Genomic DNA, 27358 nt, shown 5'->3' on the forward strand with positions numbered 1-27358 from the left:
TAATTCGATAAAAGAAACAAACAATAGTTCCAAGTATGATAATGAACGAACAAAGAATAAACTTATAATTTTTGCTAAATTTTAGCAGTGCGTACGACATATTCGGAACGAATGTCGTTGAATCAATGTTATTTTTCACTTTCGGTGACACGTTCGGTTCGAAGATCCATTGAACAGTTTCACACGCACGTGTGTGTCTCAGAAGCGATAAAAAGGGCGCGTGAGTACACAAGGGCCGAAATTTCACCGGCATCGGGACGGAAATGAGGGTGGAAAACGGGTGAAAAAAGGAACAGGAAGAAATCGAATCGACCGACTGGCTGCATATCGAATAACGCCACGGGCGCATTATTTCGCTTCGACGACAACAAACGATACGCACGAGACGGCTTCCATTCGAACAAAGAGGGGCGACGAAACAAGCCCCCGTCGGAGAACTGTGTTACACTCGGCGGTCTGTGTGTACAGGGAAGCTCAGAAATGATATCTCGATCCCTTTCTAAACTTCCTACTCGCACCGTGGAATTTTTTTTACAACGCTTTCACGCTCTCCTTTACCGCTGGTGATAAGTGAAACAACGGAATACATACATGGTGCTCGCGTTATCGTCATAGCTTTTCCTGTATTTCAAACGCCCGTACGGGATAAATGGAAGAGGGGTTTCACCCTGATTCGTAAAAGAGATACGTGGCTGTAAGACTTTCAGAAATTTCTTTTTTATCACGCACGATTATACGCATAATCCGTGCATTTCGAGCTATTTCGTAGACACGCTTTATGGTTATTTAGGGACTAGATGAGTATAGAAGATATTTTAAATTTAAACTTTAGAGATTCACTTTGTTGGTATATTCTGTAGGACTAAATAAAAGAGAACTGTTGTACAGAGATAACAATTACGATTCACGATATCGTCTTAAGACGGTAGGCCTTGCAAGGAAACTAAATCGTAAAGGTAGATAGATTCAAAGCGTCCCATCAATGGGTTTGGAAATTTAAAGGAAATCATAAAATTGTATCAAGGAAAACGACGAAATTAATTACACACAATTAATAGTACGTTAAACAGTTTAAAGTACGTTAAAGAATATATAGCCAGAGAAGGGATAGAAAATATTTTTCATTCGGATCGATGTGGATTCCAGTTAGAAATTCAATCCGTTAGATTACTCTCTTGGAAAGGAGAGAAAAATATCGAAACAATAATACAATCGAAATCTGCAATGACCCATAACTGATACTGATATAATCCATAATACGATACAACTGACCGTATCAGCCGATGGCAATTTACTCGAGCCGTTATTCATTATTTTAAAAGTAACAAGTGGAACACTTGGACCTCGTTTGCAGCAGATCATATTCAGAGCATTTAATGTAATTGTCGCAGCTTCTACATCGAGAAAGTCGACCAAAGAACACATGAAAATGTGGCTGGAACAAATATACTTACCCAATACATCAGAAAATAGCGTTCTGTTGTTAGATTCATGTAGTGATCACAAGAAATTTTGCAAAACTCTATACTAGAAAAGAAGCAGCTAGAAATTTTACAAATTCCAAAATATACCATCGGTTTTATCCAACCATTAGATGTATTATATATGGTTTAGAATATGGAAAAATTTTGTTCAAAAGATTTCCAATTTAATTATAATTTAAAATTTAGATATTATTATACTCTACATTCCAGAAATTCGATATTTAAACTGCAATCATTGATATATAATCAACTCTCTTCTCCCAGATACAACAATTTGTTTAAATACGCTTGGTTCCGTTGTGCTTAGATTAACAGTAGGTCTGATCCATTTAATAATTCAGGTGAAATTTATTTTACTAATATAAAAACTCCTCATTCTTTCAGAGAATGTTGTAATAATTTTTTAGAACAATTTTGTGTTACATTTATTCCAGATTCCAATTCTTCTGTTATTTTATTAACTCCAGGCACACAAAATCAGCTCTTTTCATAGCTATTAAATTTTTACAAACATGCAACACATCAGATACTTTATGGCATTATATCTTTAATTTCAAGACAATTTGAAAGACCTAATGTCACACCCAATAAAATTAGCACTTTTCTAAATTAGCACAATTGTAGAAATAAAACAATTATAAGGAATATTTAACAATAGGTATAAAGAGTTTTTAAGTAATTTTATTTCGTATATTACAACCGTTTCTACCTGTGACGAAAAGTTTTGACAGTCAAGGACTAATTAACAATACGTGTCTATAATATAGACAGCAGCTATATCATATAGATTATAGCATATATTTTTACAACAGCTCGTTTACGCTCCAAAAATTCACGTTCTGCATTGAAGTTGATTTTACTGTACCAACGCTAACTTTTATTGAAAGGATCAAATCAAAATGTTAAAATATACGCATTTTGCATATTCATCTATAGTTTATATTGGCAAATATGAAACAATAAATTGTATAAAAAAAGTGTGAAAGATTAAAACTTTTTAAAATATTGTTTAAATAAATTGATACTTTGCAAAACTTTGGAAGCTCAAATTCATTATTCAAAAGTGTGCAATTTTTGTTTTAACAACTTTTTTATTGTTCTCATCATTTTCGAAGTATCAAAATAGTGTGTTTTTCACCCCTAATTCGGAGGGCTGATTTCATCCCTTAGATGTGAATAATAGCAGATAAAAAAAATACATATCTAATATTTTTCAAAGAACTATACCATATGTAAGTTTCGTTAAAATCGATAATTTACACTTAAATGATGCCCCTTGTTAGTACATTACAGCATAAGAATAAGTCGATGTATAAAGTTTGTATAATTTGTTTATCCACGTTGTGTTTGCAACATGGCATCGATGAAAGTGATAGATGTAACTTTTATTGATCTCTTGTCGTTACTACTCCGTTTAAAAATGACAGCCACACTTGTCGATACAAAATTGACATCGTTGAAAAATGGAGTTAGGTTGTATAAGGTTTTCCAATAAGAGTCATAGAACTTTGAATCGTCACAGCTGCCATATTTTTTTTTTTAATTGTTAATCACGTGACATTTGTATTCAACATGACTTTGCGAATGATCGAGGACCGATACACAGTTGCTAAACGCATTAAAGTTATTAAAATTCTTGTTCGTTTGAACCAAGTTTCTTGCGCGTAAACAACCAAAAGAACTTACTATTCATCGTTTATTGGAAAAATTCGAAACCAGTGTTTCAACTGTTGATCAAACTTGTAATTCTTCGATTCATCGATTAAAAAACAATGTTCGACGAATTTAACCGTATTACTCATAACACGAACCTTTTACCGTAATAAACTCCGATAAAAGATTCAATAACGTGCAAAAAAATAATTACTTCCCATTATTTTCCTTAATAATGTAAACATTTACATTTCCCACTACTTATTAACGTAAACGTTTACGTTGTTTCTTACTACTTATTAACATAAACGTTTACGTTCCTTACTACTTATTAACGTAAACGTTTACGCTTCTTACCACTTATTAACGTAAACGTTTACGTTTCTTACCACTTACTAACGTAAACGTTTCTACTCAACGACTATTGGCGTTCGCCACTGGTTCCGGTTCTCGCAGAGGAAGACTACGCCGTACCCCGAAGAATCACTCGAAATTCATTTTCTCGCGTTACACTCGATTCGAAAATTCTCGCTCGCAAAACCACCGAATCCATGTTCGACCACGGAACAATAAAATGGAGGGGGGGATTTCAAAGGGAAAGAAAGACGATGCATTTCGGTTCCCTTTTCGCACAGCGACACGTTCCACGGTTGTCTTTTCGCGAAAATGCGACAGCGCAATATTTAAAATTCCTCCGTCGATCGCCCAGGGCGCCCAACCGAATGGATGCACCCGCGAATTGTGCATATGCACGGCCCCCAAAACCGCGGTGCACGTAGCCGACGAAACAACCGCGCATTGTGCCACGGAAAACGGGTTGGCCCCGAATGGAGGACACTGGAACGTTGACGCTCGATTTACCCCGAATTTATAGCACGCCTATCTGCATCGCGTTAATGCCCGGTATCGCGCCGCCGTGATAGGTCAATTACGTTCGACAAGCGGCAAAGAAGCGACAACGAATCCGGGGCCTTTTGAATTCTGCTCCATTTTCGTCGCTTTTCATCGAGCCTATCAATTTCGATCACTTTCGCCGGCTACCCATTCGCGCGAATATTTTTCTTTAACTTATCGATTAACGGGTAACGATCAATCTTTGGTAACACATGAGGTAAGAAAACTATTGGAAAGAAATGATACACGTACGGAAATAACGAGCTCGGTTTGTTAAATTATTTCAGATTTTAACACTGTTTAGTAATGTGTGACGAATAATCGTTGGTATTAAATACGGTAGGGAAATAGGAAAGTTGGAAAGGTAATAGTATACGTACGAATTAGATTAAATTGAGTTGTGTTTTTTTAGAATGGGAATGCAGCGTTGAAATTTTTATTCTTTTTTTTTATGCGAGTTTGACTGACTCAATTCCGATCAAATGTAACCTAAGTTAACTTAATTATTCTACATTTCTAAATGAATTTAATGTAATCTGATTTAATCTATTTTTAAATTACAAGAATGTAGAATGATTAGATCATATTAGATTGTGTCGGAATTGATGAGCGGAGATTTGAAGTTCCTCTAATATTAAATTCATCACCCCCATCAGAAAATCTAATAGAATCATTCTACATTCTTGTCGTTCAAGGATGAGTTAAATTAGATTAGTTCAAAAGATACAGAATTCCAATTATCCGGCATACTTGAGACTCGGGGCCATTGTAATAAGCAGAATACAATACCGAACATATTTCCGTGTATAACTCTGAAACTAAAACCGAGCGACGGTAACATGTATAGGAAAAAGTTGCTCCGTACGATACTGTTGACAACATATTTCAAGGTCATTGAAATCGGCGAGGAGGGTAAACTTCCAAATAATTACGATTACTTTTCATGCATTACTCGTTGAACAAAAATTAAAATTTGCATTATTGAAGAAACGATACGTTAATTTTATTTATTGTTTTTCATTCAAGTAAAATCTTATCCATCATTGAACCATAGTGTATATATATATTAAATCCAGCAACTGTGTGTTACATGGAAAAAAACCAATCTTAAAAGAAACATAGTACTACGTGTAAGTAAAGTATAAACAACCTCGTCCCTCATGAATGTCGACTGTAATACACTGACCCAATACACTGACACGGAATTGTTTTCTCCACAGAATACCACCACGTTACCTTTTGCATTACCCGATTGCTTTCGCACCGTGTTTTCAATAATTCCATATCGAGTGGAGAGAATTCGATGAAAACGGACAATTTAAATTACCGAGAAGAAAAACATTCATACATCTGTTACTCCGACAAATGACTCGAATTTTGTAAGAACTGGACAACACCGGACACGTTTCCTTGTGTAAACTTCGTTACTCGTTCCGAACTTTACGAATCGACGACATTCCCTTCGTACGGATACCATATTTACAGATGAAAACGAGAGCCCGGCTATGGACGAGGAAAGTTCAAACGCATCGTGATAATGAACGTTAACGGGACAATAATTTGTTTCGAAAGGTTCGCTGCATACCGACGTACGATCACCGATGAAACGAAATTCCATCGACGTGGTCCAGGTCGTACGGTAAATTAAAATGGAAACCACGATCAGCTGACTCGCGTAGAAGCAAACGGTTCCGAGCCGCAGATGAAATCGTGCCTGAGCGTAATTTCGCGCGCGGAATGTTTCAACAGAGCAGACGACACAAGTGACGATTCCCTTGTTTTCTGTCCTCTGGCAACCCGATACCGATAGCGGTCCTATTCAACCCACGGCTGCTGATTACTCTTTTATTCCAGCAACTTCGCGTTTAAAACAAAAACCACCGACGTCAGGGCGGAGGGTGAGGAGCGGTGAGGGGGTGAGCGCAGGGGTTGGAAATTGTGGTTCTCGAACGAAAGTACGCTCATTTTTTGCGGCCGCGCGATTCAAGTCGAGGGTAAAAATGGGATAAAAAGAAGAAACAGCCGCGGGGGGTTGGAAAGTTATTGTCACCGCGGGGAAACTGTGCTCGATTTCGCTACGAGAGCGCTTTGATTTCAGGGGGCGAAAGGTTGAAACGAGATCGCAAAGGGAGAGCATGGATACAGTTAATGTTGTTTACGGTTCGCGTGACACGAATCGGAAAAATAACTTCCCGGCGATTTTACCGTTGTCCGCGCGAAACGTGAAAAATACGAAAGGACGGTCGAATATCGGGAAATATTTCAGCCCGGTGAGAAAATACACAGAGAGGAGGGAAAAAAGGGTTCTCGTTGCGGCTCTCGAACGCAAATCAACGCGTCCGGTTTAGGTGATCGGTTAATGAAACGCGTAGGAAAAATTAGTTTCACTTCAAAGATGGAGGAGTTTTACTCTGCATCCTATGAATCGGGAGGAACCGTGTATAAAAGATTGTTGAATATTAATAGGAAAATGACAATTGTCGACAAATATAATTTAAATGCTACTATTGTAGTATCGGATTTTCGGCGTCCGCTTAGGCTTGCTTCGAGCGTAGGCCTAAACAAGATAACGTGCGCGGTTGGACTCGAGTTGAAGTAAACATTTAGCGCCGATCGGCCCGCTAGTTTTCCTGGAAGGCACGAGTATCCTTTACAGGGGGTCTTGTGCGACGACCGAGCGTGAGAATGCATGGGGATGAAAGGAAATACATGTGGTTCGGAGAAAGTGAAGAGTGTTTAGAAAAGACGGGTGATTGGGATGGCCGAGCGTGGCCGAATGTCTGAAGTGAGAGAGACTGAGGATAGGAATGAAAGAGAATGAATGGGAATGACTATATAGAGCGCAAGAAGAACGTAGGAACATAGTATGACAAAGTATGACGACGAGAGTATGTCCGAAGAGTGTGTCGCGGACGGTATGACTAAAAAGACGATAAGACGAGACAACTAAAAGACGTATCCAGCGAAACTAACCACTGACACTACATCTAACACTACCATCATTGTAATATATAATATTAAATATACTTTAATATACCACATCAGAGCAATAGTTATTTGGGGGCTCGTACGGGGATATATCATTCAAAAGGATCTCTCCTCCAGAGATCCAAGTGATAGGAGGAGAGAACGGAACAACACTATTGTAGTTGATCGTTTTGATTCTAATTTAGGTTCTCCTTATTTTAAACACTGATCTATAATCTAAAAAAAAAATAAGAAAGAGTAATGAACGAAGAATCGACTATTTAAAAGTTACTTATTGTTAGAAAAGTTAGAAAGGAATATTTCAGTGATAAAAATACATGAAAATGATAAGATAAAAGTTTGGAGAGTACCATTCTCACGAGGTATGAAATTTACTGTTGATAGTGGCTCGAATTTAAGCGTTGGTCAAATAATATTTCATCATTGCTTTATAGTTAAGTACCTGTTAATTGTATTTAAAACTAGGAATTTCTTTAAGGTATTCACCCCTTTCTTATTTAATTCATAAGACGGTACAATATTCTTTCTCGTTTACAACAAATTATTGGTATAATTTTATCCTTGGAAATTGTGAAATACTTTTTTTACACCTTCTACTCGGCGAATTACAAACCAGATGATTTTACGTTAGAAATAAACCGTTCGATTTATAAAAACATTTTTAATTAAATGCTACAGGATACTGGAGGGCTTCGTGTACCTATTAAGATAATTAATTTTTGTTATTTTGCTCCTATTTTGCAAAAGTCGCTATCGATCTTTCATACGCAACAATAAACATTTCACTTTGAAATTGGAGAATGTACCAAACACCGAGTACAAAAACATCGCAATACGTGAGATCAAAAGTTTAAATTGTTATAAGTTGTAACAAATGCGATCTTCGTATTCCGATATAAAAGCAAGATAGCGAGAATCTATATTTATTCATTATTATAAATACGATGCTAATTTTATATTCCACGCTTCCCTTAAAATATAATACTGTGCAACTTTCCCAACGTCGAAACTTTTTTATAGAATGAAAAGTTTCCAGGTAATTCAAGGTCTAGGTTATATCACGTGTATTGTACCGAGATCCATCGAGAGGATGCAAAAATACAAAAATGCAACCATAAAATAGCGATCAAGGAGCAATTTACATTACACACAACCATTCCTTTTAGTTAATTGAACAGGAGAAATTTTAAATACGCAATGAAATGTTCAATACGTTGTATTATGAACAAACATAACGGAAAGATTAAAATCAAATTTGTAAGTGTACACTACGGTTCAAAACTAACAAATAGGACTTAATAAACTTCGACCCTAGAACCACTTGTTTCCGAGACACGACCACTTTTAATTTAAAGTATTGTTCTAGAGCAAATGTTTAAAGTGCAGCACTCTACTTACTTAGATACCTGATAAGCTAATATTATGAGCACGCGTATCTGGTTACGTTACGTGAGAGGTCAGATGAAGTCGTTGACAAGATTCACCTAACGTTTGTTCTACTTTCTGTAACAACCCTTCGCAGACACACTGTAAGACACTGGGTCTTTAAAGATCGGTCGATCCTTTAAATTGTTTCAATGCTTTAAAAACCGTGTCGAATTTCTCACAAGTTTTTCGAGGTTCCACAAACGCTACTTTATTCGCCCACATTCCTAATTTTCGAAATTACCATTTCAATAATGAAAATCGACTATTTCTTTAAAGACCTAATGGAGGTTTCGTTCAAAACCTCATATATAATACATACTACGACCCAGAGTGACTACATTTCAAAAATGTTTACTAAAACCTTCCTTGTTGGTCCTGGAGTGTAAAATATATTAACGAATTTTACGGGAAAATTATCAACTTGCCCTGTACACGATCAGTTACGTATAAGACCTGCATTTTGTTTTGCAAGAGTTCGCATTTACGACTCGTGGACAAACATCGAGTTTACACGAAAATTTTACTACTTTCGCAACGAGTACTTCATAAGGTAAACTTAGCTATTCGCTCGAAACTGTGATCCGATTGGTTCGAATGTTATCCGTAGAGAAAATTGTGCGTTAGGTAAGTCGTCTCGTAAACTCGAAGAATTTTATTCTCGAATTTCGATAAACAGAAATGGAACAATATTCGATGCAATGCTCTCTCTTGAAAAATTCATCGATTTTATCAAAAAATGCGACTCGATCTTCAAACGTGTCAACTTCTCTTTGCCTATAGGTTACTAAAATTTTAATTAACGGGAACTTGTTATCGTCGCTCTTAGCACGCGAGACCTCGTCGACGCTCGGTCGATTTGAATTCGCGTACATCGAATAAATTGAAAATCTTCGCGAAACGAAGCTCAAATATTTACCGTATCCTCTTTGTCGCTACGTTTAACCTCCCGATCCCCGTTTCCTAGTCAATTTCGTATTCGCGGGTTCATTTGCTGCGAGTACCATTCAAATCGTCGTTTATCTCCGACCATCTTTCCGTCAAAGGGGATCTCTTTCTTTTTTTTTTCCTTCTCCCCTCTTTCCCTGTATCACGGCCCTTTGTTCCCGATACGAACGGGACGTATCGCTGCTACATACCAAAGAGTTCGTGTACACCTTGAAATTTAGATACCTATCGCGCAGAGAACCCTTCCAGAGGTGGTACTGGCTCCTGAATGCTTTTGATTAAGATTCTGAAAAGAGAGAGAAAAGGGCGGTTGTCGTTGAAGCAGCGTATACCATACGCTCGGATAGATGGTAACAGATTTCTTCCTTTGGGTCTTATTCAACGGGAAAATTGCACGGTGAAATATTCACACGACGATTAACCGACGGTTACGCCATCCATGTTGATGATGTAGACGTCTGCGTTAGGGACTACTTCTCGCTCGAGATCTCAGATTGGGAGATTGCAACGGTTATGACCACGTTCGGGATACGTCGTCCCTCGAGCGTGTTTTTTTAATGACAATTCTTCGCGAGACGGAGCACCAGCGTTTTTGGAACGCGAATTGATGGCTAGCTACGAATACCTTTCCAACGATACTTCAAACAACTTCCGCCTCGGTTTAGTTTACTTTTAATCCGTCGGAGGTGGTTTTATTAGTGTTTCTTTTTTTTTGTCGTTTTAGACGCAATGGAATAATAAAATACCCGAGAAGAAGTTTTAAGTATGACAGGGTGTATGTGAAATGTACAAGGTGTGCACGAATGTATGAAAACTGTTTTTGGGGTTTGGTGAAAAACGTGGAACAATTATCCAAGCACGAATTCTAAATAAAAAAATAAGTCAGGAATTTGTTTTCGAGGAAATAAATTTAACGACTCGTTTTCAATGCGTTGGTAAAGATAGTGCAGATATTGTTTAGATACATTTGCGGATGAATTATTCCAAGCTACCTGTTAGACGGTTAATTATCGACTATCTTTTTTTTAAAATATGTGCATCGTTTTTTTAAATTCATATCATAGCCGACAGACACTTTTCCCGAAGAGATGCTACCGTCGCTTAATTAAACTAAAAAAGAGTTCGAAGTGTAAGAACAAAAGAGATAATTAATAAATCTCTCGTTTCGGACGTGGACATTTAATGTAAAATAGTTACATGAAAATGAAAAAAGATAGAGTGCTCGGTACATATAATAAAAGAAGAGACAAGCGCAAAGACAGAAACGGATTAGTCGGGAAACTCGGAATTCCAAGTACAAGTGCAAGTGTAAAAAAGGTGATTAATAAATCTGTCGTTTCGGAGGTAGATATTTAATGTGAAAGAATGACACAAGAATAAAAGAACAATAGAGAGTGCAACGTGTAAAAGAAGAGACAAGCGCAAATACAGAGAAACAAATTAATCGAGAAACTCGAACTTCGAACTGGAAGAATAAAAGAGCCGAGCAACAAACGTCGCGAATGTGTAATCGGTATTTAATTTGAAAAAGTAGCGTTGAAATGAAAGAAGAAACAAGAACGGATTACGCGAAACAAAAGAAGAGTGTAAAGAAAGAGGAATTCATTAATTGAAAACCTGAATAGGAAAACAATACGTACGTCTGATCGAGGGAAGGGAAAACCTGGAAAATAAAAATTGCAAGAAAGTACCGATCGCCACTCTGTGCTGGGAATATATCAATGAGAAGCAAGCTATCAAAATTCTTCTCTTCAGGCGTGTGCCGCGCTCTTTAACGGGCCAAAAGCCTGTTTTGCAATTTGGAACCTCCTGTTTTTCAAGAACGAACGGAAAACTTTTCAACTGGCCCGCGGAGACCACTTAGAATCTACTGACCGTGGATAATCAAAAGTTTGATCGTGTTCTGGAGAAGGAATTCTCGTTTTCTGTTAAACGACTGACGCAAATTCGGGACAAAAAGCTTTCCGTCGAGCCGCATAAGAAGGTCGGGCCAAAGAACGCTGCCTTTCTCTGCTTGTTTCAACTTTTTGCACGGAAGAAGATATTAAAGAAGATAGCGGTTACGTTTTTATAACCTCGACAATACTTGGCACAAAAACTTCGCGGAAATAGAGTCTACTTCAACAGGGTATTTGGTACAAGTTTCTTGCGAAAATTTCGCTTCCTTTGGGATAATTTACCAAGAATCGTGGAAGAGTTCGCAATTGTCAACAATTCGTTAAAAACGGGTTAGGTAAGCTATAAATTGAAAAAAAAAAGAAAAGGTAAGTACAACGAAAAGACATTATCGCAACGGTCGAGTTCCAAGTTGGGAAAAAGTTGAATAGAAAAAAAAAAAAAAGAAAAGTATTCTTCCTGTCGAGAATTCAGACAGCTGCCGCGCCTTTATTTCTCGTTGTTTTATTTTTCCCCCTCGGCAAGAATACAGAACTTTCTTCGCATCGATTAGCGATTTCTGCTCGAGAACATACTGGCTGCTGACCGACTTCCACGTTCAGACTATTGTTACCAAATTTAATATAAGTTGAAAAAGAAGTCCGGATTCTGGTAGAAGAATCTTGAATGCAACCAACGAGAGACTGGGGGATTTTATTTAAGAATAAAATAACGCGTAGTTTCCTTCCTATTTTTGTACACTTTTAACCATTCCAGAACAAACAACGCTGAACGTACGAACAAAAATTTATATATATTTTTTCAATTATGTATTGAAATTCGATTGACGAAAACAATCGTTTTTCTAATTAAAAATGTCCAAAGTCGACAAGTCTTAATCGAAAGCGCAAATTGTTTCGAATTTTACACGTAATTTACAATCGCTTTAAAAAATATCCGCTTATAAATTTTAATTTTGTAAATAGAATACTTCTCGAGCTTGTTTCATTTGTTAAAACGTTTTCGATCCTTTATTTTGAATTCTTGTTTGTAACGAAGTTTAACTATACCCGTTTACACGTGTATCTGCTAGTTTATCAATAGTTCAACAATTTTTGTACCTCTTTGGCGCAACTATTTTAGATTCCTAAGTGTTACCCTTTGTTAACAACGAGAACCCAAAATAAAGGGATGAGAACGCGTTTTAATAATTAAAATAATAGAATATGCGACAATTTTCTATTTAGAAGATTATTTCTATCAAATTGAATAGTTTGAAATATTCCATCGCGACGCGTCCAGCCATTTTTAAAGTTAAATCGAGAAACTCACTCGTTAGAAAACATTTAAGCGAATGAAAATAATTGCATTGTAACAGTCTGATTGTTCACACGCCTCGCGTATTTGCTACAACGAAACAAACCAAGTGCATGAACAATGGAAGTAAAAATAGGAAAGAATGCTCCACAGAGCGTGAAATTTGCAACGTGTTTGCGCTCTTAAATTGCTTGGGCGTGGAGCCCCTGTTTATTTGCGCACTAAATACATCCAGTAATCTCTTGTCCGTTGTCATTCTAAATTAAATCTCTTTATAGTTGAGTTTCTTCCACGCGATGTAATTTAACTTGTTCTGGGTGACTAAATCTCAACGAAGTTAAAATTTACACCGAACCTTTTTACACTCGCTCTATCGCACTAGCGCGCAACTTTTAACGAGAACGAAACGAGTAAGCGAATGAAGAAACATTCTTCGGTAGAGGGAACCAATAAAATTTTGTTAACTCACCAAGTACACCGAGGCGAAAATTAATAGAGACGACGATAAAGCGTCCATAAGCAGCCAACGCGGTTCCATCGAAGGAATTACCAGCGCCCCATGAATAGGAATCACCGTGAATAAGAAGAAGGGCTGGTAACAAGTCTGGGGTACTACCTGAAACATTAAATAATTATTACTAATTATCTCATCGGTGAGAATTGTTCATTTTCGTCCATTTGCTCGAACAATATTTCACACGGTTTCGATCACATTTCAATTCTTTACATTTTACATTCTATCGTTCCATCAATTTCGACCGGTTGATCATTCTTGTACAATTATTATTTATATATTTCTAGATATGAAAAATCTTTGTTGGAGAATTAAGAGAAACCTGATTTGAAATCGTTTATTGCAAAATAAACTATACTGGATTGGATTATATTTATTATAATACTCTATAAATGTTGTATTCAATAGTCTTTTGATTTTGAGTGATACGTACTGTTTACATAGGAAGTGAAGTTATGAATTTTTACAATATTTATTATTCGACAGGTAAAAATATATAATTGTTTAGTCTGACCTTATTTTTTATCAAACGTACCAAATGAAGAAACTTAAATTAATTTCTTAACCGATTTATTGCCTCGTTAGATATTTTCTTGCCCGCCAAATATCAATTGTTAATTATTGATTTAAAATACTGAAGAGATCTTAGAATTTGTTTAACGCTCCATAAGATGAAGCTAGAAGTTTGTATTTATTATAAAATAAAGTAAAATTATTTTAATGGTAAGGAAAAACAAATTTATTATAACACACGACTCGCAACGTAATTAAATTTCCTTCTTAATACACGTACCATTAACATTTATTAGAAATATTTATCGCACAATGTACTGTGTAACTGATATACGAAGTGTCCCAATAATCGCGTAGCAATCAGAAAGAATTGTTTTACGTGAAAAAGTAAGTCGAAAATGTGGAATAAGATGTTCTCGTACGAAGCTTTATTTTCGAGAAAATCGACTCTCGATGTATTCCACGTACACGTGTACCGATGTAACTGTATCGTCGTCGAACGGATCTCGATTCAAACCACTATTTATTTTTCCATTCGTATAAAATTGTATCGACACGACTTCGCGTGCTCGTGATGCAATGTTACGATTCGTTGTCGTACCACTTTTTGATTTCAACTATCAGTTTCTACGAACCAGTTGCAATAGAATGAATATGGTAATCGAGAATGCACAATAATGCATCTGCAGTTCGCTTGTACGTACAGTGAACGAACTTTATCAAACATGATTCTTTTCGATCGTCGTACAATTACGAATTTCGTCATGGGGAAAAAGAAATCGATATTACGTACGATATTAATGACCTTTGTAAACAACATGTGGCCTGTATCGAAATCCACCCTATCGCAACTAGAGGAATAATAATAATAGATTAGGAATTATATTGTTTGCAACAGTTTCGTTGCTAAATTTCAGAGTTAACAATTGGTTAAGTGCGCGTGCATCATGAAAATATTCAAAGTCAATTTTCTCTGTAACAATAAAGCCTCGAATAAAAAAATTTTATTCCACATTTTTTATATATTCTTCCACACAAAATCATCCTCTTTCCTAATGTACCACGATTAGTAAGACACCCTATATAAAGGGCATATTTATTGTGAATTATATTTTGTGTTTGTACGCAGATCTTTAATACCGAAATTAACAACATGGAAATGTATAAATGAACAATAGTTCGTTAATCTTTATTTGCATTCGTCTTCAAAGCGTAAACGAATGTTACAAACAAACAAATTAATTAATTTCACAAGATGAAAGAATGTACAACTGTCGTAAAAAGAAATCTACAAACATTGGATGTTTTCATGATATAAGTTCTTATTTTTCCAACTAAATTAATTAGAACAATATCACATTGTTAATTCAATCATTCTTCTTAATGTTAATCGTATTCTTCGAAGATTCGGAAAGTAAAACTCTCTAATAATTATGCAACCAATAATAACGTAACTGTGCCTCATTGAATATTCAACAAAATATTCAAAAATAAAAATTGTTAAAATGTATAACGATACATAGCTGAGCATTATATAATAGATTGCTCGATAAATTTTGTCGTTCGATAAGAAATGGAGCTATTAGGTTCGTCGTTTCATTTTTCTAAAGATGGTACTACTGTTTAACAAACATGTGTGAAGTTACTCATTCGTATATTAACAGTTGTTCATAGTTGAAGTACCATAGTATTTTTTTACAATGGAAAAACGAAAAAACTTATTCGACAATATTTATTTTTTTATAGTGAACAAGCATATCGAAAAAAAATGTAGAGTACCATTTAAAAAAATATCAATAACCTTAAATGCTCCTAAAAATATGGTGGAAGAATAATAATGCTACCATTACACGTGTCCCTTTAAACTGTGCAACTTTGTCCTGAAGAGTTTTTTCATAAAACTATAAGTGACAGAGATATTTAAACGTTCCCATTTAAATGGTCTATCCTGTAAATTCAAATATCTTGTGACATTTGAATAACCTAAGAGCTCGTTAAATATAAGTCAATTAACTGCAAGAAAAGAAGATTAGAGAACTTTGAAATTCAGCAACGAAACTGTCGCAAACAATATAATTCCTAATCCTTCCAAAACTATTGTTTAGTCTGGATAATCAAAATTCTTATTATTATTTATTGTTTTCAAAATTTATTCTATAAACGAAAATTCTTTGTATTATTTCTAAAAACGAAAATGGCGGCCATTTTTAAATTACACATCCATGAGTTTGTACACGTATTGTTCACTTGTGTCGATTATTCTAAATATTAATATTCATAAGTAATATTAATATTCATAGATGTTTACGAATTTTCTCAACAACATCCATATTTATCGATATCGAAAAATATTTATCTTTTCACGCCCAAATATTAAAATAAACCAATTTTAAATATATCTCCACTCACGTATACGAGACATCATAGAACTCTATTGAATAAATTACCGAATATTTACACAAGTACTAAATAGTAATAATTTAGAATTAACAATTTCGGACAGACATAACTGTAATTCAACATATATTTTTATACTAACTCTACTAGCTTTATACTAACTATACTAGCAGTTATTAAAATTCTCTGATACATGCTAATTCCAGGCGATATTTTAAATCTTCGATCGTTCTTTCCATGTCTGACTACACTAGCATCATACTACTGGCGTTAGGTATATTTCTCTGCGATTCTTTTACAAAGTAAATATTCTTATACGTTATGCCGTAGTAATCATAGTACGTTCAGAAAGGAAGTGATTCTTCTTGCAAAAATGAATCACAAATATAAAATAAACATTTTTTTGTACAATATTCAAGAAAAATAATTTTGAAAATTTGACAAATATGAGTGCACTTAATGAATTATAAATGAAATTAATCTTAGACGGAAACTGTCTTAATGTTATCACCAATTATCTTATTCAAATATAGTCTATATTGAAATTCGTTACATCGAGATTTGCAGTCAATTGTACTTATACTCGATAGATTTTCAAAGTTGTTTCTCTTGAAGATCGTATAACAAACATTTTATTCTAAATATTCGATTTATTTTTGTATGAAGATTTACTCCCTTCTTAAGTTCACTACGATTACTGAAGCACCGTGCACAAAGAAGCTTGATACTTAACAAAACAATTTGATATATTATATAAGGCGTGTAACAAAGGACTATTAATAAAGTTCAATATAAAATCTTATATGTATAATCATTGTATATATGTATTATATAAGGTTCGCGACACTTTTATTTTCGCAGTGGCATACAGAAAAATCTTTTATATACTCTAAACTAGGTCGATTAAATTATTGACATTTAATACAAAATCTAACATTAACATTCAACAATTGTCTACAATCTATGTGATATTCTATTTAAAGTCTACCTAGCTAATCCATAATTTGTACAGTGAATCATTATGTACATAAATTATTAATTAATAAATATGACATATTTATACAAATACTTGTAACGTGTTCTTCGTATCTTATTACAAATATTGAGTACGAAACTTGTATATTTCAGTGCGGGGTATAAATATAAGGATGTAAAAAACAAAATACAATAAACGTCAGAAATTAGTGAAACACAAGAGGAATGTTTTATCGCGTGATGGCTTTTCACACAGTCCTTAATAACTGTACGCGTAAAAGTATACCAACAACTTTAATGTAGAAAATACAGGCCAGCAATTAACTTAAAAGCCAGCGAAGCACTCAGGTGCAATTGCAAATAACGTATACGGTTCTGCGTCCCTGCAACAGATCACAAGCAACCAAATATTGTCCCGCTTTTCCAATTTATAAATGGATGGTGCAAGAAGACTATTATTCAGCAATGTATACATTTGCGTATTGAGTATATTGTTGCACATGCTGCGTGCACAAATCGTAGGAAATATAACATAGTGCATCTGGAGCGCCAGGTATACCTACATTTGTCAGCTGGAATAAAATCCAGCTAACCTCTCACGTTCTGCAACTCCAAGAATAATATTCTCGTTTGCTGAACACTCCATTTTGAAATTTTTCAACGAGTTTCTCCAACGCGCAATGTTTCGACCTATTCTTTGGATAAAGTAACCCTTGAAAATTTTGGAAACTTGAAATATCGATACCGCGCAAGAATAATGTAGAAAAATGGTCATTTTTAAAACTCTTGGAAAACATTCCTTTTTATCATGCATCTATACGTTCCAAGAGAAAGTTATAATATACGAACCGAAGGTTTGAAATATCGTAACAAGTACGACTCACCTGATTAATGTGTACCATTTTCAACTTCTTCGTACGACGGTTTCTCTTCGAAGTGATTAATCAGAAAATCGTTCAGAAAGTTTATAAAGGGTCTAACAAAACGACAAACTACTCCGTGTGGACATTCCTAGCTGTTTCAACAATTTTGCCAGATTATTTATTCGTTGATAAAATTTTTGTGAATAGAAATTATTATTTGGAATTTTCCGAGCAAACGCGGTTATATAAATAAATTAAACAGAAATACCCAACGTTTCGTACATATTTGTGGCCCTCTTCAAGAGTCTAAATTATAAAACTTGGTAGATTATAAAATATTTGAAATTAAAATATATTACCTGATTGTGTACAATGATCATAAACATAGAAGATATATATAAAATTTTGTTTAAATATGTACACATGTATCTTCTATGTTCACTTCAATCGTACAATATTTTTCCTTAACATTTCTAGTTGTAGTAAAGAACAAGCATACGTGTACTGCAACAATCATATTTTTCAGAAGAGTATTTAAAACAATTCTTTTCCATCATTGCGAACAATGTCTCTTGGAAAATGGATTACTAATTGTTGCTCACCTTATTTCTCCGTTTTGCAAGACCTTTCATTGTCTACCTAAATAATTTTCTAATTAATTACTTCGTAAATTTTGTCGTACTAAGAAGACAAAAATGAGACACATTAATCAGGTGAGTTATACTCTCTATGACAGTTTTACTACAAATTTTAAGCTTGTTTATTACAACTTTTCCGTCACACGTTGATTAAACGACCATTGATTCCTGATTTCTTAAGATCTAAAAATATATTTCATGTAAAATTTTGTTTTTCTAACAAGTATCAAAACTAGCATTTTTCGAATAATCATCTTAAGAAACTCTCACATTTGATAAACATCGTGTTCAAAAATAAATCTTTATGCTTTTCGTTTGTGGACAAAAATTAAATTCTTTTTGGACAATCACTTTATTTAATGATATTAGCAATCATAATGTTTTGAATCATACTTTAAGTCCTCTTCGATGATAAAGGTTAAAATTTTCATTACAATTTTTAACAGACAATATTCTAAAATAACCATTTCTGGTATTCATTGGAAAATAATTTAACACAAAAAAGCTCTGTACAAGCTAAAATTTTAATTTGTATCGCTGAAGAGGATTCAAAATAGGGTTGAAACCATATGATCACTAAAACCGATAAATATAGTAAGTGAATTTATTGTCAACCCCTAAAGAGAATTTTAACCCTAGAGATCTCTGACAGACCTCAGTCGCTAAACATTGGTCTAGAGTTAATAACATTATAGCGTTAGCTTTTGTCTACCTTCTAAATGACTCATTATACAAATATTATGATACTTGTAAATATGCAACAAAATACTATTACACATTCTTTGTATGGCCATATTCGATAAGGAACTTTTCAACAGCCACTATTTCTCAACAGTCTACCTCGTAAATGACTCATTATACAAATATTATGATACTTGTAAATATGTAACAAAATACTATTATACATTCTTTAGATGGCTGTATTCGATAAGGAACTTCTCAACAGCAACTATGTCAATGCATAAAAATGTATACGTCATTATTATAAGGCCACTTCCCTTCCCCTTTACTTTATTCAACCTTACTCTATCATATATTCAAATAATTTCCTTATGTTTGCCTTAATTGTATAGTACTCTCTCGAATCAAGTCAAAATCTATTATAGATCGAATCAAAAACTATCAAGATCTTGTTTCATCCATTTTATCATAATACGACCATCATTTTGTAACAAGAAAAACTTCACATTTGTCAATGGACAATGTTACCTGTAATTTTCTCACCTACAATGTATTAGTGAAATCTATACGACAATCGGAAAATTCCAACACGTAAAAACAAGTATTGTACATCGCTTGTATTTAAAAAAATTCCTTCTAGGATAGGGTAGACTTCACTGGACCAAGTAAACGCGTTACAATGTTTATCCAGAACGATCGAGTTCAAACGTTTGCTAATACAACGTGACTCGGTAATCTTTGAACTCTATGACGTAAACACAAGTATTGTACATCGCTTGTATTTAAAAAAATTGCTTCTAGGATCGGGTAGACTTCACCGGACCAAGTAAACGCGTTACTTGGGTAACGGTAATTTTTATCCGGAACGATTGAGTTCAAACGTTCGCAAATACAACGTGACTCAGTGGATCATGGAACTCTATGACTCTCCGTAGATTTCTCTGTAAATTTTCCAATTGAAATTCGAGCAGGCCTCGTCGACGTACGTATATTTATGCCAAGGCCGTGGTGAAGCCGCGAAAGGAATTGCCCCAACACGTTCACCGCTACATTATTACAGCGCGTTGCTCCGAGTCCGAGTTATTTTCCCGTGGGATACATTGGCACGTCCGCAATTCATGAAATCACAATCGTCCGCGAACGAGCCACAACGGCGTCCCTGTAAGCAACGCCAGACGAGGCGAGACGTCCACCTGTTGCGAATTTTGACATGACGCCGCTCTATCACCCACGAACAGACGGATAGCTTCTATCTCCGTGGCACGTCTCGACCCTCCATCAAAGACCCCCCGCGAGCCAGAGATCCTATCTGTGAGAAATTTACGTGTGATCCGGTATTTTGCGTTAACCCGAACGCTCGGCTCGCCTAGCTTCGTCTTATCGCGGTTCGCGACGTCAGATCTCAGACACGCCATAGCTGTACATGCAGCTTGAGATCACGAAGATTGAACAACGCTCGTTTCAATCCGTTTTCCACCACCGCTTTCTCGGGCTTCGAAAAGTCAAGTCCTTGGATCACCGACCAAGGTAACACCGACTGGACGGTTTCGGGTCAAGGTTCAGTGCAAACACTAAGGAAACCTCATAGATTGTAATTATATAATTGTTGATCCCCGTACGAGCCTCCAAAATATTGTTGTACTCGTTCGGTGTGTTGGAGTATATTTATGTTGTTTGATCCAAGACGAGCGTCCGAAATTGTTGATCCCCCAAATAATTGTACTCGTGCGGTGTGTTGGTGTATATTTGAGTATATTAAGTACATTATAAGTTACAGTATTATTAGTATTAGACTGGCAATTAGTTTCTCTTTTCACTAAAGATAGATCGACTGTGTATAAGACTAAGCTAATATTCTTGATGCCCTCGGCACGCGTCTTTATCGTCTTTGTTGCTTATGTCTTTTACAAGTCTCTCGTCTTAGTGCGTCTTTTCAACTGTTCTCTCTTATTACGTCTTTTTACCCATATATACTGTTACGTACCGTTCTTTCTTACTGTGACATACCGTCTCATACTACGACATACTACGACATACTACCCGTGACATACTGTTACAAAAATTGTCCCCAAAAAGATTCCTCTTGCACCCTATATAACCACGCACATTCATTCTCTTTCATTCTAATCCTTAGTCCCTCTCACTTGAGACATTCGGTCACGTTCGGCCATGCTAATCGTTCGTCTAATCCAAACACTTTTCATTTTCTCGTAATAGTACTGTTCAATGTATGAAGTACCGAACGACAAAACTTATTGAGCAACTTAGTACTACACTGTTCAATGTGTTTTATCGAACGACAGAACTTATCGAACAACTTGGTATGTAAGTTTGTACGTATTTAATTTTTTTCATGTAGTATGTAGTAATTGTGTAATTTCTTACATACTTAATTCCTACTGTGTAATATATTATCAAAATTTATGTAGTTATTAATTTCATTTGTGAACTATATTATAATTGTGTAAGTTTTCTATATACTTGATTCCCTTTATGTAATGTATTACAATTTTTGACATATTTCATTTTTCTTATTGTGTCAATATACTCATATTTTGTAAGAATCTCCACTGATATGCTACCAATAAGCACGTACTTTGCATCTATCTAAATTGTTACGTATAAACAGTTAAAAATCAAAATTTAACATATAATAATAACTATAATAAAATAGGATAATTAACAAAGGAACATTGCAAACTGTCAGACGAACAAATAGAGCTCAATTTCACAAGTTTTTATTCATTATGTCGTTCCTGTCTTGATTCAGATACACAAATGTTTCAAATAAAACTTTCACCAATTTCAAAGACCAATTATATAACAGGATAAATGTTTAAAATTCTATCTATCATGATAAATGCGATATGCAAGTAAAAGTAATTTATTTAACCATCGATAAAATACGTTGAATTTCAATAGCTTCGTTTCAATCTTTCTGCAGACATGGTACAAAATTAACGTATAAAATATCATTCCATCTTAATTGACATTAGATCAAAGACTTCATAATTTAACGAACTATTGGAACGATCTATCTCGTAAAATGAATTTTCATTTAGCTATTGGCGCAAGGAGCTTATCGATCCGCGAAACAATTTGAAATTTTAATTCACCGAGATTTACATTCCGCTCGTGCAAAAATTTGCCGCTGTACGTAGAATGAACGAAAGTGGAACGAACGATTAGTATCCATCGAACGAATAAAACTTACGTTCGGAAAGTTCATCGTCTCGGGGTCTTAACGAGAGACTTTAAAGTCGTTAGCAGAAGAGAAAGCGCAGCTCGAATTTAAAAATATCCCAAAGGAGTCGGCCATTCGCTCAAGGAAAGCGTATATCACCTTGGTCTCCCTTAATTACCTTCCACGGTATTATGCAAAAAAAGGAGCCCAGGGAGAGAATAGAAAGCAGAAACTGTAGAGAAAGGATAGAGAGCTTTTCAAGAAGAATTAATCCTTCCCAGCGCCTGACCTCTTCCACGTACATACGTACGTCTGCTCGATTTTATCGAGCCGCATACTTTCAGAAAGGAAGAAATCTTCTGGGAAGACGACACGGCGAATGGAAATAACGAATAACTTCGTTTCTACGTGGACGAAAGTTATGGCTTCTTTTAGGCTCGGTTCACTAGTTTCTCGATTAGTTTGCCACAATTGAACGGGAAGAAAGGTTATTCGTGTCGCGACCAACTTTCAAACTATTCTTTTAGCATTAAGAAATAGTATTGTAATACTCTCGAACGGAATAAATATTAAAATAAATGATCGTACACTGTCATTGATAATATGACTTTTTTTATAATACGTAACTATTTATGTTGCTTTCTCGAAGTTTCGATCCTTTCTGCGAGTCTACTTCGGAAGGTGCGGTCAATACGATGAAGTATATTTAAAACGTCATGGGTAATGTTATCGATAATTTACAAATGCGAAAAGCTTTGCGTTGAGTGAGTTGGAAAAAGTACTTTTCACAAAATTAGAAAAATGTTTGGAGAGACGTTTGTATAAAAAATACTTAATGGTGAATAAAGGACTAATGATAATAAAAGTAAAGTAATAATTAAGATATTGACTATATGTATACACATCTGGCAGCAGTGTTACTTATACCTACGACTTATTAATTCTTTAATATTATAAATAATTTGTATCGAATGAATTCATTAAATACCAATATCAGTAATTTAGTATGTAATTTTATGATCTGTAATATCTTTATGCTTCGTGTTTAAATACATTCTATATAAACAAAATGATAATTGCATATTTTTTGAATATATTCATTTCTCGTGGATCAACCAAAAACTCTAATTAAACGATAAAACCTGTGCATAAATTTCTGTTACATTGTTATTCCATAATTAAACTCTTTATAACGAGCGTTCTGCGAGAAAAAGCAGAATTATATTAAACATGAGCCGTCAATAAGTTTATTCGTAATTCAATATTTCCAACAAAAATTCATAATAGTGAAACCATTACGAAATGGTCGGAGAATCTTAAAACGTATTTCTCCCTAAAAGAAGTTCGTTTTAAATGTTTTCGTATTATGATACTTTTCTTTTTTGTAGGTTTACTTTCAAAGTGTCCCAGGGAAAAATGAACATCAAATTCGACAGGAATTGCAAGTCTCGTTGTAAATCCGGACGTTTTAAACGACTTTCGTAAGGTCTGCATGAATAAACAAAAATTAATCGACTCTGTTCGCAATTCCATTACCCGTGGTGTTACATACCCCTTATAATCGTGTTAACAGCTATACTTTATACTCGCGGTACCACACGCAATTTATACTTGCAGTACCACATACACTTTATACTCGTGGTACCACATAGCTCTTATACTCGTGGTAACGTCTACACTTTATACTTGTGGTAGCACGCCCACTTTATACTCGTGGTACCACATACCCTCTTATACTCGTGGTACCACACACACTTTATACTTCCAGTACCATATACACTTTATACTCGTGGTACCACATAGCTCTTATACTCGTGGTAACGTCTACACTTTATACTCGTGGTACCACATACCTCTTATACTCGTAGTGCCACATACTCTCTTATACTCGTGGTACCACACACACTTTATACTTCCAGTACCACATACACTTTATACTCGTGGTACCACATAGCTCTTATACACGTGATACCACATAGCTCTTATACTCGTGGTGCCACATATATTTTATACTCGTGGTACCTCGTACAGTTTATGCTAGTGATACCTCGTACAGTTTATGCTAGTGATACCACATACAGTTTACGCTACTGATACCACATACAGTTTACGCTAGTGATACCAAATACCCTTTTTCTTCACGGTACCACATACCTCTTATACTCGTAGTGTCACATATATTTTATACTCGTGGTACCACATACCCTCTTATACTCGTGGTACCACATACCCTCTTATACTCATGGTACCACATACCCTCTTATACTCATGGTACCACATACCTCTTATGCTCATGATACCACATACCTCTTATACTCGAGGTGCCACATATATTTTATACTCGTGATACCACATACAGTTTACGCTAGTGATACCACATATAGTTTACACTAATAATACCAGATACCCTTTTTATTCACGGTACCACATATCTCTTATACTCGTGGTGTCACATATATTTTATACTCGTGGTACCACATACCCTCTTATACTCATAGTACCACATACCCTCTTATACTCATGGTACCACATATCCTCTTATACTCATGGTACCACATATCTTCTTATACTCATGGTACCACATACCTCTTATACTCGAGGTGCCACATATATTTTATACTCGTGGTACCACATACAGTTTACGCCAGTGATACCAGATACCCTTTATATTCGTGGTATCGCGTTACTCTTAACCCGTGACTGTTAAGTATCTTTCTTTCTCCCTGCGCGTAAAATGTACAGCTCTGTCTCCTCTTCCGTCTTCCTCGGAATCTTGCACGTCATCCGTCGTCTCCCACGTTGGAAAAAGTCGATTCGACGCGAGGCCACCTCACTCCCGCGGTGCTTGCAGGTTCTCTCTCGTTAATCGAATAATCGACTGCAATGCACTACGGAATTGAAGAAGCAACGCGGTCACACACACTCACGCTTGTGCACGTATCCCCCGTGCTTTTCCTCCGTCAGAGAGACGAGTCCACGGTTCCTTCGTTCTCCTTCGTCTTATCACTCTGTTTAGCGTCTCCTTTCACGTCCGTGACCTGCGGCATTCTTGGTCGGTGACGTTCAATTCTGACGTTATAAATGGAGAGAAGAGGGCAGCAATTTTCGCCGAATTTCAGATAAGCCCGACCTCTCGTCCGCTTTCATTCTTTTTTCCATCTTCTTCGTTTCCTTTGATGTCGTTGAACGATATTCCACGCGCAAAAGAGGATATGCATGCATTGTCGCGAGGGAGATTACGCGCGGGAATATCCCTCGAAAGAGGAAATTTTAAGGGGTGAGAGAGAGAGAGAGAGTAAGAGAGGGAGAAAGGGAGACCCTGTAGTCAAATAGTACGCGAGTCGTTAAGCACGAAATTCGCAGGACAGAAATTTTACGCCGGCAAATTTGACACACGTATTTGCAGAAGACAAATCCAGCTTGGCGCTACACTCGAGAGCAAATTCAAATAATGGTGTACACAAGTTGGCCCTAACAGAGTAACTACGTTATACCGTTGTCAATGGTATAGTAAAATAGAAATTAAAGAAGTTTACCGTTCTCTGAAATTTTATAATTCTTCGACGATGAGCATCGCAGCGGAAAGGGTAGGCGAATGGGGAGGGGAGGGGGGTGAAAAATAATGAAACTTCTGGAAACGATAAAAGTCAAGCACCGATGCTGCTCCCCCACTGTGTTTTATAAGTCGCGTTACGGGTCTGTAAAATCCGAGGAAAGAAATAAAATTAAGATTCAAGTTTGACGAGAATTTCATGGATAAAATGGCAGCAACGCTGGAGATTTTCGTGAATATATTGCTTACTGAGAACACTGGTGTTATTCTCGTCAATTCGTTGGACACTTATTCGGGAATGAATTGTTTTATTCGAAATAATGGAACATTCGAACCGATATTTACCATGGAGTCATAAATCCCGCGAGCCATTTAACGGTTCGGAAAAATGTCAACGTGGCTTATCGTTAGAAAATTTTATTACGAATATTCATTCGTAATTATAGAATATTTAAAAGAACTTACGAACTAAACGTCGAAATTAAATATTATTCTATGCAATTTAGAATTTATGAGGTTGGTTACATACGACTTGTACATTTATTCAATATAAAGTTTATATCGAATGTTGCACATGTAACTCCTCGTGGCTTGTAGTTCTCATACCGATGCAACGTTAAATACATGAATTATTATTATTACACATTCGTCTCTTAATATTATGTATTTATCTGTGCTTTGAAAATAAACCCTCCATTAATTGTCAACTTTCTGTCATTTGACGCGTACGATCGGAGTAAACAAAATTTTGTAAGCAATTTTATTGGCAGTTGTTATTGGTGTAATTGATATAAACGAGTATTTGCGATACAAATGAAATTGTATCCTTCTTGTTTTCACAGATTAATTTTATATTATAAAATTATATAGGTGCAAGAGATATATATGTAAGTGTGAACTGTAAACTTTAGACATAGCTACTACAAATGATTAAATAATACTGTATAACCTTTATAGCAAATTGAATGACTGACAAGTTTCGAAGAGATCAACCATTTAATGTTTATCACAATCTGTTTGTTCAGGTATCGAGAAAATTGCACAAATTAAAAAACAACTACACAGACGTCTACACGAACAAACAACAGAACTCGATTATAATACATTATCTCGTCGACGAACAAAGACATAAAACCAAATTTTTCTATTCTAAATGTAAAAACCACGTGTATTGAACTTAAGTGAAAACTACTTACACTAAATCATTCTACAACAGACTTTGATTCTAATCGAGAACTTGGGAACAATTTTTTGTTCCATTTTTAACATTAATACTTCGAAATGTATAAAAATGTGTCTCGCACCGTGTGCCCCTAAAAATTAATCTTTTGCTACTTCAAATTGGGGAACAAAATCAGGTGTTCGATTTTTATAATTATCTAAGATCAACGATAGAGTAAATTGTTCCTTACAAAGTTCTGTTCTCTTTAGAAGACGGTAACATCTTTATCGAACA

The 27358-nt window shown here is 35.4% G+C and overlaps 1 protein-coding gene across 1 annotated transcript in view; it reads right to left on the minus strand.

The window, feature by feature from the left end:
- LOC143151851 (neuroligin-1) overlaps positions 1-27358 on the minus strand; it is a 93939-nt gene that overhangs the window by 33014 nt on the left and 33567 nt on the right. Inside the window, exon 2 of the mRNA XM_076321306.1 lies at positions 13054-13200. Coding sequence (XP_076177421.1) covers positions 13054-13200 — 147 coding nt within the window. The remainder of the gene's footprint in view (positions 1-13053; positions 13201-27358) is intronic.

This window comes from Ptiloglossa arizonensis, chromosome 10 (genome assembly GCF_051014685.1).
Source record: "Ptiloglossa arizonensis isolate GNS036 chromosome 10, iyPtiAriz1_principal, whole genome shotgun sequence".
Lineage (NCBI taxonomy): Eukaryota > Metazoa > Arthropoda > Insecta > Hymenoptera > Colletidae > Ptiloglossa > Ptiloglossa arizonensis.